At 30.3% G+C, this 18,568-nt stretch overlaps 1 protein-coding gene across 1 annotated transcript in view; it reads right to left on the reverse strand.

Annotated features, from left to right (window-relative positions):
* Positions 1-18,568, reverse strand: part of LOC118188096 (pleckstrin homology domain-containing family J member 1-like) — a 42,135-nt gene that overhangs the window by 21,045 nt on the left and 2,522 nt on the right. Inside the window, exons 2-3 of the mRNA XM_035358445.2 lie at positions 5,501-5,586; positions 164-242 (exon numbers count right to left, since the gene is read on the reverse strand). Of these exons, the coding sequence (XP_035214336.1) occupies positions 164-242; positions 5,501-5,586 (165 nt within the window). The remainder of the gene's footprint in view (positions 1-163; positions 243-5,500; positions 5,587-18,568) is intronic.

The raw sequence follows: 18,568 nt of genomic DNA on the forward strand, positions 1-18,568 counted from the left end.
CTGCAGCAATTAGTCACTAATAAGTTAGCAAATTCTGGGGAGGATGGCGCAGATAATCAGAAAGCATCAAATGAAATTTCACTAAAATCCCTTGCCTGAAAATTAAGCTCATAATTTGTATAATAAATATTAGCCACAGTTTATATTACTACAAAATACATACTTATAGAAAAAGCATTAGGCAATTCAGCATATAACTCTGGTTGGATTCTGCATTGCTCAACAACTAGCACTCCTATGGGCTGTTAAAAAGCAAGCATAATATTTCATACTACAGCAAAAATTTAATAATTATAATATAAAAACATTATTTTTTCTATATATTAGCTTTAATATATCTTTCTTGGTATGTAATATGCAAAAACTTTGCATACTATATAATAACAAAAACAAACATGAATTAGATTGCATTTAACAATATTTTTAAACCTTATATTCTTCTTGTATATGAGTAAATAAAGATTTAGAAGAAAATACATAACCATTCTACAGCTTTCCAATCTCACACTGCATAATTTTAAGCTATGAGTTTATAGATAAAACTCTTCTCAAGACTCCAGACTCGTGATAATAGTAATTTGTTGGAAGAACTATTATAATTTAGTACTATAAACAAAATTCATAATTTCCATATACTACAATTCCTTTCCATTATTGTTATAGTAAATGCACAGCATAAGTATGTAGAAACTACACCCTGTGCCATCACTGAGATTCAACTAAGGATTTCTCAATTAACAGCAGGATGTGCTGGCAGTTACACTAAAAAACAATGCATGAGGGATTTGATAGTTCTTACATTCTCCCCCACCTAAAGAGCAACCAAGGAAAGGCATAAGGCCCAGTCATTCAAATACAAGTTTTAACAAGTTACTGCCCACTTCATTTTTTAGTTTGGACATCACTAAAGAGACTACTAGGTTTCCAGAATCAAGAAACATAAAAAATTAACAGTACCTTTGCTATGATTCAAACCATACATTTTCCAATTGCCACCTATATGTGATAATCACTTAAACAAGAGATGCTTATCAGAGTGTTACAGTTCCTTACAGAATAGATCCTAATAGTACTTATTATATTAATATATTGCTGATTTTCAAAATGGCGAAATTGGAAAGTACAATCAGTTAAGTAACAGTATTAACTATGGAGAATTATGATATTCATGAAATACTTAAAATGTGTGCAACTATATTCAAATGACTTTTAATATAATTACAAAGTTCATGATGAAAGTAAAATATACATATACTATATATACAACAATATGCACATCTAAAATAATTTACACGATAGTCAATAGTTTTTATCTACTTAAACATATTGTCCTAACTCAATTATAGTAAGTTATTTTGTTATTTACAGTGTCTAGATTGCTTTAGACATTACGTGTGAACTGAAAGAGCACAAATAATATATATATTATTAAAACCCTTAACTGAGAATTAAGCTAATAATTTGCATAATAGTAATTATATTTTATCTTTTTTAAATACTTACTTATAGTAAAAAATAGTTATATTTACTGTTTCTTAAATGACTGAACAAAACATCCAAAATGAAAAATGATTAATACACATTGCATTAAAAAAGGGATCATATAAGACTAGATAGCTGGCATAAAATTAACCCTCTAGCTGGGCAGGTCATATATATATATATAGTATATATGTATATAAGTACAAGAATATTTTTCTTACCTTTTTATGTATACACACATACATATACTACACACATTCTGAAAGGTGTCTAAGTAATTAAGGCAGTATATTAAAATATAAAGAATCCAAAAGGAAAATATCTCTTTTTCATGCCACTTTTGGAAAATTTGGGATTTCAAAGTCTAGCCATTGATCTACTAAAGAGTTAAAAAAGATATATAGCACAGAATGGAAGTTTTTTGTTTAGTATGCATACAAGTCACATGAACTACATCAAATAAAAGTCTAAATATTAATGAGAAATGCCTCTTTAATGTCCATTATACAATTTTTATGGCCTCAAAAGCATTTAATAAATTAGGAATGACACTTAGTGTCCAGATCAATAAAATATGAGAACAGTAATTTACTTTTTGGAATGAGTGAAATATCCCACATTCCAAAAAGCAAAATGCATCGCGGTGGGGGGGGGGGAGAAATTATGATTAGATGAAAAATGTAGTTGTGCAAGTAATGTATAAAGACAACTATCACTAGAAAAGAAGCATAAACTAGTGATGCTTGGCATCCAGGAAAAACGGCCCTACCTCCCAAAAATGGCACGGCTTTAATGGAAAATGACCTCATTTTGTACTCTAAAAAGACATATGGCAGAACTGCATCTTTAAATTATTTTTTTTATGAATACATTAACAAAGATATACTTTTTGAAATGCTAAGAATTATACACAATGAAAATTTATAGATTTCCTAATAGGTATGAAAAGCTGTAGTTTAGACCCAACAAATTTTACTTTTTTTATTCCCTTTTCAAAATATATCGCATAGACTGTTATATACTAAGACCATATTCTATTCACTTATGTCATTTTTAATTTATCTTAATAGCAGCAGCTTAGCAGTACTAGCTTTTTAAAGACAAAATACAGAATTAATTATGAGCATAGAATCCCAATGGTAAGTATAATTTACTGTTAAAAATTTATTTTTGTGTATTAACAGTAGCTATGCTTTTATGCCCCCTCTGCTTGTATGGTTAAGCAGTAATTATCTATTTTGTAAAGATGATTTCACTTTAGCATAATTTTGAATTCTTGAAAGAGTATTGTTTTTTGTTTGAAACTAATTATTATCACAATAGAACCACCAATATTTAAGCATGAGCTCTCATATATCCTAACACAGGTTTTCTTAAACTTTTTTCAGTCGCGACCCCTTTTTATCGCTGAGTTTTTTTGTGACTCCCAGGACCCCATAATATTTTTAAAAATTTTGTGGGACTGCATAAGTATTGCGCAAATCCGACACACACGTGAGTGAAACTGTCGATTTTTTTGCTTCTACTGTAATATACTATTGCAATTTTAGTTCATTAACTTAAATTTCTAATTTTAAGACATAGAACAATGTGAAAATTTTAAATAAGTAACAGATGAAATGATAGAGTCATGTGCAAAGCAAGTAAAATGAAAGTTATATTATTTAAAGAAATGCGTTCAAAAGTTTTCATTTTTTCCTTTGTCTGTATTGTCTTATTTTAATCTATTTTTCAGATACATTGTCAAAAAATATTTGGTAATTGTAAAATTATTATAATAAGTTAAAGAAATATCAAAACTGGAAAATTTTTGGAGTAAAACAGTGATTCAGTGTGCTCATACAGAAATATAAATTAACTACATTATTATATATTTATATTGGAAGTTTATACACTATATGAAAATTATTAATTTTAATGTACAAAATAAATTAAATTTTGTTTATTAACTAAATACTTAATCAAAATTTATTTTTATTTAAATTATGAATTACTTTTTTTAATACTGGAACTATTATGGTAACATTTTTATGGAATTATTAATTTAAAGAAGAAATATTTTTATCTAAATTAAAATTACTTTTAAATGAAATATTAGATGTTGCAATGCATACAATATTAAAAATTCCAACTTCTATTAGATCTACTGTAATAAAGTTAAGGCTTCCAAAAGAAAATCCAAATTAATAACAAAATTTGCAGAAAATCAGTAGAACTAGGATCATAATAGACTCACTCAAATGTAACACAATTTGAAGAAATAAAGGGGGTAATGCACAGTATCAAAAATTTTATTTGAGCCAAACTATGAATTTAAATTAAGCTTGCAGAGCAGGAGTCAGAAATGAAGCAATTTAAAAAGTCTCCACCATTCAAATAGCTAAATTTAAAATTCTTTATATCTGCACAACAACCACTCATAATTGCAATGAATAGTTTTAGTAAAAATCTTATTTTATCTTCACCATTTTGACTGTATGAACTGTACAATTTTTGAAAAAATTTTAGCAATATCTAGACGACACTACATGATTAGATGAACCAATTTTTGACTGCTAGAAATATATTATTTCACATACAGCGAACTATTTTCTGCCCCCAGTATCCTGGGATACTCTTTCCAAACACAGCATGGTATGCTTTACATCCATAACCTCTATTTTTGTATATAGACATTCATGAATTTACATTTTGCGCTGTAAGCAGAGTACATATTCTTCCTTTAAATTTAAAGATAATGAAAAAATACAAACAACATTATTTTTACAATGGTCGGTACTAAGAAGATAATTTCAGTTCTACTCATTTTTGTGCATAAACAAATTATTTTAGTTGTACAACAACCATTTGCAATTTTCTTACTTAGTTAATGACATTTTTTCACATACATTTATTCATAAATGTTTTTAAATTGTTGGAACATTCCAACCTTTACAATCCACATGAATTAATTCTGTTTTGATATAATTATATATTTATTATTACTATTATTAGTATAATATTTATTTTTATTATCGCTTTATATTTAATTTTACTATTACTATATCCACCTCATGTTACTCACTGCAGTCGCATTTCTAAAATATCCCATCCTAGTGGAAAAGATTGCCGACCTTTGTTCTCGAGTAATACAATCCAGTGATTAAAATATTGATTATATGGATTTATACTTTAGTTTAGTTGATGAAGGAAATTAATGAGAGAACATTGACCAAGATATTTTGACACCACAAGAGAATACAAAGAGGTTGAAAGATGCTGAGTGAATTCAGAGCAAAAAAAAAAAAAAAAAATTGGAACTGCTAAATATTATGTTAGCATTGTTGTAGATAAGGAGGTACAAGTGTTTAAATTCAAAATTATGCTTTATAAATACATTGGAAGAATTTATTTATGATTCTTAAAAATATTCATTATTAACACGGAAAGTATCTTGCTAAAACTGTTAAAGCCAATCCAATGTACAAGTACACTCACATAAGGCCATACCTGTCATTTCAGGTAGACTTTGCAACTATAATATCAAGTAAAAATATTCTTATATTTAGCAAACAGATGTCATGTTTCTCTTTGTCATGCCCCCATTTCTAGGTATGATTTAAGGTATAAGGGTATTTATTTCAAGAAAACTGAAATATTTGGTCGTCTCACTTTTATTTTTAATACTTCCCAATCTAAGTTCAAGCTGAAGTCAGAAACTACATTTCCTCATGACCAGCAGTACTTTTGAACTGTAACTCAAATAAGGCTAAGCCTTTGATTTAATTTCTCTATAAGTTATTTATGTTTTAATTAGCATGGAAATGTTCCTAGTGAATTTACCTTTCTGTGGGAAAAAATGCATAAAATAACACTTGTATTTTTCTGCTCCTACTGCATAATTAATAATTAACAAATACAAAGGCATCTTAAAAATAACAATTATTCTAGCTACAATATTAGCTGCTTCTAACTACTGCATTCATATGGAATGCTAGAGAATGTATGTTTAAAAAAAAAAAAATTTAAAAGATCATACTTCATTTTCAAAGACAGCTCCATGTTCATTTAATCGAAAGTAGAACAACAGATTTCCTTTCAGTTTGAACCACCTTTCTTTAAAAACTGGAAAAAAAATTGTAAAATATATAAGGAAATAGAACTTAATATTGCTGCAATCTCAGATTAATAAACAGTATCCTGAATGAAAAAATTTAATAAGAACAAAAATTGACCATAATTAAACAAGAATAGTTATAATCTATGTTGTTCAATCTAAATGATAAAATAAATATCAAAATTTCTGATAGTAAAAGTATTTTTAATCAGTATAAACAATTCAATGCACGCTAAATAAATAGCATAAAAATTGTGCATAGACATGATAATGACAATTATGGAAATTTCCTTATTTATATTGATCAACTAGATTCTGAAGACATTCCCCAACTCTTCTCTGGTTTATAAGATATCATAGTATCAATGAAAGTAAAGAAGCAGAAAGAAAATAAAATTATACTTGGAATTGTTTATATTTTTTGCAACTGTCATTCATTAATCTCTTTGATTGTATACCATCTGGCTTCTAATTATTCAGATTTCTTCAAAGTGCTGCAAAGATAAACTACAGGATAATTTGAAACATGTGTTTTATAAGCATAATATCTGCTGCCTGAATGGGGATGTTATTATAATACTATTTCTGTTGTTCACGTTTTACAATTTGCCTCACTCTTCAATAAATGTGAAAAATGGCAGGCCTTTTGGTATCATCATTAAGAATTCATGGATGTTTCTAGCAACAAAGCTTGTGTAATTTTTCAGTTTTCTTTCAAAAACATGGCTAAAACTCAAAATATTTGACAGCCTAAGTCTTAAATAAATACATTGCTTACTACGAAAAAGATTCAAGTTGATCCCTCAATAAGTATCTGCATGACTGGGAACAAAATTTCAGACTACATTTCAGATTTAAACATTACTAGCTGCAAGAGTACAGCATTTGCACACTCATAGCTAGTAATATTTATAATGGGGGGGGGGGGAAGAGAAGTTTTACATGGATTGCTGGTTGTAATTTGTGTTGGTTATACATAATATTTTTAAGGGGTTGAAGAAACAGCAAACTGAATAAAAATAACTTCTTGTCATATCCTTACAGCAACAATATTAATATATATTAAATAATAGTTTTTTAATAATCTTTCAAATGGCAATTATTCATATAATATTTATATATTTTCTTTCACCATAAATTACATTTCAGAATTCCTTCTTCTTAAAAGCTACAAAGGACAGCAACTACATGGAAGCAGCAAAAGTTAAAAGTAGCAGAAACAATATTTTCTTGGACTTCTCTACAGTTTTCATGATTTCATGATTGTGGTGATAATGAGCTCTAACTTTGTATTCTTTCAATCACACGAACTCATTCAATCCCAGGATCTACTTTTATCACATAACTTCGTTCAATTACATAAAGTTGTTACTTTGACAAGCTGAAATAATAAAGAATTTTAAAAAGTGACCTTGAAACTTTGTGCAATATTAAAATATATTGTGCAATATCAAAATTTTTTAGTGACGTAGAAAACCTACATAGAGGACCACTGAACGCTCCAACTTGACCTTATTTATAGTCTTGAGATTTTTTTTCATGTATATTATGTCCTTTAAAATAATTTACTCTCTTACATTATTTAATCACCTATAAATAATTCTTATGATATTATTATTGAGAAAATAATATCCCTATAAAAAGATATAAATAAAACACTATGCTATGATTCAGAAGTCAAACAACAAAAATCAGTGTTAATTCACAAAATTTAATTTGTTGTTTTCACAAATTAATTTGTTGTTTGACTTCTGAATCAGTATTTATTCGGCGTGTTATTGTGTCTTAACACTATGCTATGTAAATAAAATACTTCATATTCATTCTAAATCAAAATTAATAAAAATTATGCAATTACAGAACTTCATTTTTAAAGCTGAAGTAACTAAGATGAAACTGAATTTTTTAATTCTATGTTTCACTGTTATACTGATCATTAAATAACTAATTTAACTGCATTAATTCCATCTTATATTTGTAATTTAAGTAATTATGTTTTATGATAAATAAGAATTCTTTAGGTTCTTCTCTTTTTTTCTATTTTATTTCAGAAAAAAAAAAAAAAAAAAAAAAAGATTAAACATATATGAGCTATATTTTATTTTTAAAAAAAAATAGATAGTACTTGGACTTGCAAAATTGCATTTCAAACTTTGCAAAGACACATTACCTAAACTGTCTCCATTTAATTTGTTCAACATGAGAATTTCAGTGATTTACAGGAAGCTGCAAAGTGTCAGTTGCCCTGCAATAATTCTGTTTAATGACTGGTTTGAAAATTCATTCATTAAAGAAATCAAATATTATTGAGAACCGCCAAACCAGAGCTTTTGAGGTTCTCCTAATTCTCAAAAAAGCTCCAGGATGCAGTACTAAATCTCTCAAAAAATTTGGTACAGAATCTCTCATAACATTGCATCTAAATGTAGAGTTTTCATTCCTTCCACCAAATACCCCTTGCTGAATCCAACCAATAGATCAAAGAATCATAAAACATTCAAAGCCAATTATGTTAGGCATATTTACATCTCTGCAAATAAAGCATTAGATGAAGGAAAACATGACATACTAAAGGCATTTTGGGAGCAATTTAGCATTAAACACTGCATAGAAATGACTAAATTTGCATAGGAACAAGTGAATTCATCAGTAATTAATGCTTGCTAGCATCAACATTGGACAGAAATTTTCATGAATTGAAAAGGAAGCTAAGGAAATCATACAAATTGCAAAACTGTTATATAAAATATGTGATAAAAGGATTTTCAGATATGGAAGAAAGAGAAATTCAATTAGTCAGAAATGGCTATTAATAACAAATGAAGAACTAGATGATCTTGTAGCACCATCTGACAATGAAGAAGATAAACAGCCTTTAATGTACATGGAGTTAAATGAATTGTTAAGAAGAGGCTGTCTAGTTTTGTAATAGAGATTGATCCAAATGAATAAAGAAAATAAAACTTTATGAGAGATATTGAAAACCTGTGCACATCTTACAGTGAAATGTTTAATGAAATGCAGCAGATACTGTCCCAAGCAAAAATCACCAGCTATTTAAAAAATAATCATATCATCACTTTCTTATTAAGCAGTAATAGAAATCCTTTCAATTAACATTTGTTTCATTTTGTTCTTTTAATTATAATAAATAATTTAATAATTTGTATAAATACTTTCATAATCTGAACTACACCTAAACCCCCTTTTTTTTTTTAATAGAAAGTTAGCTTTGTGGAACATGATTTTTGCTGTACAGGCAATGTGTTGATGATGTAATTAATCCCTGCATTTGGCAAGGATTTACTGTATTAGCACAACCACTTTAGCACATTTTGACGAATTTTGCAGAAGAAAAGAATGATTTAGCATTGTAAAATTTATTTACTACTATTTATATTAATATTTAACCAGCTATTTAACCCCCATTGCTTCAAGAAGAGATTTAAGCAATCATTCCTTTAGTAATTTTGCAGCAAAATACTATATTCCAGCAGAAATTTTAGCACAATTTTTACCCATTAAAATTGTGTCCAAGACAAAAAGTAATCATGATTTGTCTATAAAAACTGCTAGAACTTGGAATGCAATATAAAAGAAAGCTTATGAAAATGGCGAGGCCAACTGTTAAAAATGGAAGAACAGCCATGCAAACAGTTAGTTGTTTAAAAAATTATTTCGTTCATGGCTATCACAGCTCGGTGCATTTTGAAACTTTGGAAATTCCCACTAAGATAGTTGCAAAAATATATAAATACCAAATAAATTCTATTGATTTCAACTATTTTGTTAGGCTCTCCTGTTTTAATGAAAACTCTGCTTAGAACACTCTGAACACAAACTTTCCATTTGCTTAGAACACTCTGAACACAAACTTTTCGTAAGCAAATCTTCCAATCTATTATCATTTTGTCAGTTACATTTAGCTGACCATATCCTGTCCATCAATATTCACTTTTCTTCAGTAGGATCTCATAATTTTGAAAATAAGGTACTATTCTTATATGTGCCCTCAGGTTGCCAAATAAATGCGGCGATATGTGTTGTGCACTGGTTTTTTAGCACGATTGCATGTTCTGCAATGGTTTGGGGAGCAATGTTGGTTTCTATGGCAACCCTTTTTAAGTGGAACTGTAGTGGTTTTAGTTGCTGGTTGGTTTGTGTGGTGTGTGGTATTTAAGTGATTTATGATGCAATGGCAAAATTTTAGTCGCATGCCTGGTACAACTATTTTTTCGGGTGGCTGGAAATTCTACAAGTATTTAGGAGAAGGTTTTGAATGTTTATTTGTGAAAGATAGTATCAATTTTGTGGATAGTGAGTCTGGCTGTCATATAAATACGACAGAGATTACGTGGCGGCATGTTAAAGCTACATTGCCTACTTATAATCGCAAATGTGATTTTGTGTTTTATTTGGTGGTTTATACATTTTTCCATCATTGTTCTGAAATGGGAGAGAATTCTTTTAACAAATTTGTGGTGAAATTGTTTTGGTGATGTTTGATATTGGTATTCTGCTGTTCGAAGAAGCATTCATTCATGGTAAGTGCATTTTATTTTATTCTTTTTCTTATTTTGTAGAATGTTACGTTCATTGTTTTTTTTTTTTAGTATGAATTTATGTCATTATTGCTGTTTTTTTTAATTGTTTGAAATTTATTTTAGTTATCTTAGTTTATTTGGTAAAAGTATATTTTAGGGTACCCCTTGGCGAAACTTGGCGATTTTCAGCGGTACATGGATACCGAGTTTGTGCAATTCCTTAACTTGTTATTTTGGCTTGGGTAGTGGCGATAAGTCAAAATAACAACACAAAGAATTGCACAAACTCGGTATCCATGTACACATCGACGTGTTTTCACTTACAAAAATATCCCAGAATTGCACAAAAATGCACAAAAATTGTGCACTCCCTTGACTTTATACATGTACACATCGACCTATTTTCACTTAAAAGAACATCAGAGAATTGCACAAACTAGGCTAAATTGCCACTACACAAAGATAAAATAACAAGACAAAGAATTGCACAAACTTGGTATCCATGTCCACATCAACCTATTTTCACTTAAAAATCCCAGAATTGCACAAAAATGGCATTACGCACTCCCTTGACTTTATCCATGTACACATCGACCTATTTTCACTTAAAAGAACATGAGAGAATTGCACAAACTATGCCTTATGCACTCCCTTGAGTTTGTCCATGTACACATCGATATATTTTCACTTAAAAAATCAAAGGAGCACCCAAGTCTACAGTAGAGGCAAACAAAAAATACATAATCTCAATAAACTACATTTTAAACCAAACAATAAAACAAGATAAAAAAGGAAAAACTTGTTACGCATTTAAGCACTACACAAAGCAAACATCCACTTACTTTATTTAGAAATTCGTTCATCTTCAGTCTGTGGCACATAAAATTCCTTAACAGCATCCAAAAACTTCCTAAAATTATCTGAACTCGAATCCGTATATCAGCATCGCCACATAAATTCACAAAAATAAGAGTCAAAAATATCCTCCGTAGTTCCGGACTGTTGATTTCCGGGACTGTCTTGAAAATGGCTACTAAGAAAACCTTCATCTACACATTAGTCAAGTGATGCACTTTTCCCCTTTCATTCCAAATCGTACAGAAACTTCAAATTAATATTACTACATTCAGCCATTGTACTGTCTAAGCAATGAAACAAGCAATGTACTTCCTAAGCAACACACACCACAAAACTCCTTGCAAAACATCCCATGATTCAAAATTTCCCGGAATAATGCAACTGATTACATCATAATAGGGTTTCCATAACATTCAATTACTTAGGTTACCATATTATATTATACAACATATTATATTATACAGCAACTTGGCAATAAATGAAACAATTTCGCAATAATACAAGAGGTACCCTAAAGTCAACTCTAACTGCTTATTTTGTTGATTAGTACGCAATGCCTAGATTGTGCAATTCGTAGATGTTTTTTAAAGTTTAAACAAAACGCTGTGTACAAGGTATTCTTGAAATTTATTGTTGTTAATTTATTAAAGCGAGGTGTGCGTAGTTCGTGGATTCCTTCGCTGCCTAGATTGTGCAATTCATAGATTTTTTTAAGTTTAAACAGAACACTGTGTACATAGTATTCTTTGAAATTTATTGTTGCTATGTTAATTTATTTAAGCTAGGTATGCATAGTTCGTAGATTCCTTCGCTGCATAGATTATGCAATTCTGTGATTTTTTTTAAGTTAAAACATATCACTGTGTACATGGATTCTTGTCAAATATTTTTGGTTAGAAACTTTACGTTTTTGCTATCTAAATTTTTTGTTTTTGTTTCGCAATTTTAGCTTCAATTGTGTGTTCAAAACGTCCTTTTTGCACGTGCGAAAACCGCGTTTTTGGAGACATTTTAGGCTTCAAATTCGAAATGTAGACAAAATATTTACATAGTAATATGGCACCATGGAGTTTCTTGCCAAAAATATTTGGCGAGAAATTTGTCGCCAAGCAAGGGCATATATAAGAGTAGTTCCGAAAATAATCTACTAGTCCTGTTCTGTAGAAGGCAGGTCCCAAATTTTAATCATTTTTTCATAATGCAAGAAAAAACATAGTCATCAGTTAATTTACAGTTATAATGTAGAATAACAGTTAATTTATATCCCTGCTCATAAAAACAATGTAGCTTATTGAGAATAAATCAGGGTTACGTCAAACGGAAGTGCAGACATTATGATTATGGTAAGCCCCGCTCATCCATAATTGGTGCTAAATCTCACTGTTTGGTGGCAGTTTCATGGTTGATGGGATAATTTGTAAGTACCAAAAAACATCAAATTATTACATTAAGTTGTTTCAACATTATACAGTCAAAAGTCTTTAATCCGGATGTCCATAATCCAAAATGTTCTATAAACTGGACCTCAAATATACAAACTTTCTGCGCATGCGTAAACACATAATGCATTTATGCATGTGCATAATATGTTTATGCATGCACATTTAATGTATAACGGACGGTATAAGCTAAGCTAAAATTATCTAATTTTCTATTTCAGTTAATGTTGCAGATTGCACTGTTCCTTAATCTTCGAATTGGATCCGGCTTATTATTTTTCTGCAGACTGTTAGAGCAATTTTATAAAAGGTAAGCTTGAACTTTCGATTATGTCAAATGATTTCTGATTTTGGAGCTGCCAAAGAGTTTCTGATTCTGGAGCTGCCAAAGGATCTACAAAGCGAAAGCATGTTTAGATGTCCCTTAAACAAAAAATGGAATTGCTGCAAAAAATGAATAAAGGCATGAAGAAAGTGACAGAGAGGTGATTTGTTTCTCTAATCATTCCAAAATCTGTTTATCAATTTCACACTGCTCTGCGGGGGGGGGGGGGGACGTTGCGGCGCGCAATGAACCGGAAGTTTATCTGTCAGCACTATCCTTATCTTCAGAGCAGATGTTTTTATTTTATTCGGCTCATAATTCCTTACTAAATGTAGTATTTCTATGATTTAAATCAAATTCCTCGTCATTATAAATATCACAAATACACATCAAATAGTTTTCTTGTTGCAAATTTCTAATTTCGACTATGCGTAATGTATGCTTTACGCATGCGCGCGTTGAAAGAAATGTTTAACCTTTTCGCGACGGCGCACCTTTGTTTAAGACGTTCGTGCAGGACGGAAGAGAATCGAAGGCAGTCACCGTACAGGACGGAGGTTTTGCATCACTAAGCCTAATTTTATAACAAAAATCAGAAAAACAAAAGTTTCGCTTCTAGCATCATAATTTTTGGTATCATTTTAGATTATTACTTGAGCTCTTATATATGTTAAAATAACCCCTTAAAACATTTTTTTCTTTCTTTTACATGAAAATATGCTTAAAAAATTGCTTATCTTCTAAAACAATATTCAGAAGCGATATTCAAATTATTCCAAAGTTTTAATTGATAAAATCCATCAATAAATTTTAAAATTAATAAAAAGAACACAATTAAGACTATTTACAGTAAGAATTAACAAAATTTAAAATAAAAACAAGTGTGGTAAATCTCGAAGCACAGAGAAGTATCACTTTGTAACTCTTAGAAAAAGTACCACTTTTTAACTCTTTAGAAAATGAATCAGTATTCTCATTTGTGTTAGTAAATGGTTCACCAACCATACGAGCGTATTCTTCCTCTGATAAATAGAGCCTTACAGCCATAATAGACTGGAGGTGAGGCTTTTCTAAATAAAAAAAAGAAGGAACGGAAATATATCTGAAGGCAATGCAAAACGTAAAAAAACTCTGCACAGTAACCCTAAAAGACTGTAAATAGTACAGGAAAAAATAGAATAAAAAAAGGAATTGGATATAAATCAGATACGAGAATGTTTTCATTAGCACGCAGCGATTTAGAGAGCCCACCTCTGTTTACGCTTTCCCTCCGCCCCCCACCCTTGAACAGCTGATGAGTAAAATACCAAAGCAAGCAGAATATATCAAACTCAAGGTTAGGAACTTAAAACTGTGTTCATTTCAAAAGTAACGGACACAGGATGCCATCTAGTGGCCTTCAGAAAAACGTTCCACCTTAAAATGCGTATATGCATCACCCATCCTCTGAATGCGATCTTTACTGATGCATGGATGGGACGCCCTGATGCATGGATGGGACGCCTAAGAAGAGATGTTCTTAGGGAATGCGTATATGGGATGCCCATCCTGAAAGGGTTCATAGAGTAAACAAATAAATATTAAGCTTTTTTTTTTTGTAAATTTTGATACCCTTTAGATCATAATTCCTCTTTATTTCATAAATTACGGTTTCATATTTTTAATTTTATAATTTCTGCATGCCCTCTTACCAGATTTAAATTGATGATCTATAATCCAGAATCACCGAAGTTCCGACGAGTCCGGATTAAAGACTTTTGACTGTATTATATTTTATATAATTTGCAGCTATGATAGTTACAACATTAAAAAATTATATATATAGTCTCTTTGTAAAGTTTTTTCCAAGGCACCCAGTTTTGTAAATCAGTTCCTGGCTTTAATGTTAATAATTTAGAATTGTTGTAAAGGTCTTTGTGATTGCCTGTTTCATTTTTATGGAAAATTAATGGATGAATCATGCTTTTTGATCGCAAAAGATAATATTTTTTGGTATTTTCTGATTATCACAAGCCCCACTGAAAAGCCATGAAAAAGTATTCATGAGGCAAAGTAGTATGTCACTAAAACATTTATGCAGCAAACATAAGTACAGTTGTTTGGCATCCATAAATGAAATACATGTTCAGGAGTGAAGAAAGTTGGGGCAAATTTTGCAAACATCAGATCTTTTATTTTGGCAATGGTGCAATAAACCAGCATTGTAAGTACTGTATTTGACGGCATATAAGACGCACCCTTATTTAGAAGGTCACACAGAAGGAAAAAAAGTTTCAATAGTCCGTGCGAGAGTGCGGTACCACAATAACTTAAAATGTGGTTTCTTTTAGTTCTCATGTTTCGTAAAAGCCAAATAAACAATCATTGAATGCAATTACCAAACATATTTTTATTACATATCATACCGATACCAACACGTGTGTTGGCTGAGTCAAAGAAAGTCTATGTAAAGAAGGAAAGGCTCCATAGACGTAATGTGACCATCGAACCTGTTCGAACTTCGACATCAGCTTTGAGCTTTGACGCTTTTCAGCAACAGATATTTCATGCATGTGCAAAATAATTATGGCAGATGTAGAAAAAGTTATGTGTGTCTAGACCTTTATCCGGGCTAAAAATAGCATTCAGTATTGAAAGTTAACCTGTGTCCTTCACGTATAAGACACTGGTAACTTTTTTGAGACCAAATTTAGGAAACAAAGTGCATCTTATATGCCGTCAAATATGGTAATTTTGAAAATATACAACTCATTTTCGTAAAATGAATAACTCATTTCATTTTTTTAAAAAAAATTTTCATAAACTTAAGAAATCTAAATTTTAAAAAAATTAATTCATGATGACCATGCTCTTCGGTTTTCAATTACTAATAGTAAAAATCATTCAAAAATGTTTAGCCATTTCTCTAGCTGCAATGTGTTGACAGTCATGTGGTAATGAAAGCAAAAAGTAATAAATAATGATTTGCCAGGTTTGCGTTAGTGCTGAATAAAAATTAATATTCAGGACTCTCCACATGTTTTATTATGAAAAATATCAAAGTGCAAGAGTAAAGCTGGTGGTCTGGATATTCAGATTTTAGATCATTCCACATACTGGATGTCTGAATCTCAGACTTTGCATTGTATATATCTATGACTAAAGATCACATTTATTCATCATGACTTTTATGAGCACAGGGTATAACAATCTAATATCTGATTACGGTAAAGTATTGAAACTAAACTCCCAATGTGTCACTTTTATTAGTTGCCTGGTACTTAAGCATTATGTCGTCAAACATGAAATTTTTACTAAACAGCATGATTTACTGCCAATTATGGATAAATGTAACATCACAACACACTTCAAAGATCTGCTTTATTATGATGTAACACCAACTGATCCTCGATAAGCCACATTTTATATTTTATAAACAGGGATTATTTTATATTTCTGTTACTGCTGTATTTTTCCCAGCATTTTGGGAGTAAAAAATGACTAAAATTTGGGGCATTCTTTCATCAGAACAGCAAGCAGTGGATTATAAAATAAATTTCAAAATAAATTTTGGAAATGAAAGAAAACCAATTTGGCACCAGACATATATTCTCTAAAATGTATTCTTATTAAAACTGCATTAACTTGTTTAATCCTAATATATTACATACACAAGATTTTTCAAAATTCAGGCAATAAAGTTTTTTCTGTATCAGTGTTGGTAAAAGTATATTTTAGGGTACCCATTGGTGATTTTTGTAGGTACATGGATAACCGAGTTTGTGCAATGCTTTGACTTGTTGTTTTGGCCTGTGTAGCGGTGATTTTTGGCGAAAAAATTGACGCTATGCAAGCCAAAATAACAAGTCAAAGAATTGCACAAACTCGGTATCCATGTACACATCGACCTATTTTCACTTTAAAAAAAAATCCTCAAATTGCACAAAAATGACATTGTGCACTCCCTTGACTTTATCCATGTACACATTGACCTATTTTCACTTAAAAAAAATCCCCGAATTGCACAAACTGTGCTTTATGCACTCCCTTGAGTTTGTTCATGTACACATCGATATATTTTCACTTAAAAAATCAAAGGAGCACCCAAGTCTACAGTAGAGGCAAACAAAAAATACATAATCTCAATAAACTACATTTTAAACCAAACAATAAAACAAGATTAAAAAAAAAAAAAGGGAAAAACCTGTTATGTATTTTAGCACTACACAAAGCAAAAATCCCCTTACCTTATTTAGAAATTCATTTGTCTTCAGTTTGTGGCGCACAAAATTCCTTAACAGCACCCAAAATCTTCCTAAAATTATCTGAACTACAATCCGTATATCCGTGTCGCCACAGAAATTCACAAAAATAAGAGTCAAAAATATACTACGAAGTTCCAGATTATGGCTACTAAGTAAACCTTCATTTACACGATTAATTCACTCAGTTAATGCACTTTTCCCCTTTTGTTCCAAATCATACAGAAGCTTCAAATTAATTCTACTACATTCAGCCATTGTATCGTCTAAACAATGAAACAAGCAATTATTTCCTAACACACACCACAAAAGCCTTTGCAAAACATCCCATGATTTAAAATTTCCCAGAATAATGCAAACGATTACGTCATAATAGGGTTTCCATAACATTCAACTACTCAGGTTACCATAAATGATACAACAATTTGGCGAAAAACGAAACAACAACTTGGCGATAAATGAAACAACAACGTTGCGATAATACAATGGGCACCTTAAAGTCAACTCTAACCTCAGTGTTTCTGGCAGGATTTTGATGGATTTCTACCCCTTTTTTTTTATACCATAACTGTAAAAATAATGGGCAACTGGTATTTTTTGTTGAGTTGTCAATTGTATAGCTATATCGCATTTGTGAGTGTGAATGATTTTAGTTTTATCAATTTATAGGGATTTTTATATGGTTCACACGAGATTTAGCAAAATAGTGAGCGTGAATGATTTTAGTTCTATTGATTTATAAGGATTTTTTTAGCTCAATACCATATTTTTTTGCTTATGATGAGCTTTTTTTGTTTATGTTGATCAATATTTAAACACGAAATTTTTTTGGAAGTTGGAGAGCTAGAAGGAAAACATGCCATGCTTCAATGGACAATAGATGCAAGCTTACTACTGAAGTAAGTTTTGTTTTGTATTTGTTGTAAAGTATCCTAAAAAATATTTTCAATTTCTAAATGCCTGCTTTTGTTCTTGTTTCTCACTGCATGCTTAGGGATTTATCATTTTGTTTACATTTTTGCTCACGCAAACTTATCGTGATGTTTCATTTTGACGTTACCAAAAATTTGGTGACAAACGTAAACGCGTCATTTCGTGTTCACAACAATTTTTAAAATTGTTCCAAAGTCATACCATATACTACAATTTTACCAACTTATTTACTTAATATCTATCACAATACGACCAACAAAACAACAAGTTAAAAATAGCAACTGCAAACTATATCAAGAATTCATATTATGTGCAACAACAAAACAGTCACTAAATTTCATGGCGTTCAATTTGATTTACAGTGGCACAAACAATTAAGGATACACCTTACTTGATAAATCCAACTTTCAATCGAAATAACACATTAACTAGAAGTGCAAACGTACTTTTATTCTTAGACATAACAAAAGGTTTAATTAACAGTAAAAATAAAGAAAAATCAACAACAAAATTTTAAAATAAAAATTTTCAGAGGCATTTCAAATAAACATAAGCAGATTTTTACCTCAAAAAATTGAGGATACACCAATGAAATTTTTGTTTAACTACCACTAGATTTTTTTTCTGCTTGCTACTATCATAATCTAAGT

This window comes from Stegodyphus dumicola, chromosome 6 (genome assembly GCF_044657685.1).
Source record: "Stegodyphus dumicola isolate Sdum_Otavi_A_Nest chromosome 6, ASM4465768v1".
NCBI lineage: Eukaryota > Metazoa > Arthropoda > Arachnida > Araneae > Eresidae > Stegodyphus > Stegodyphus dumicola.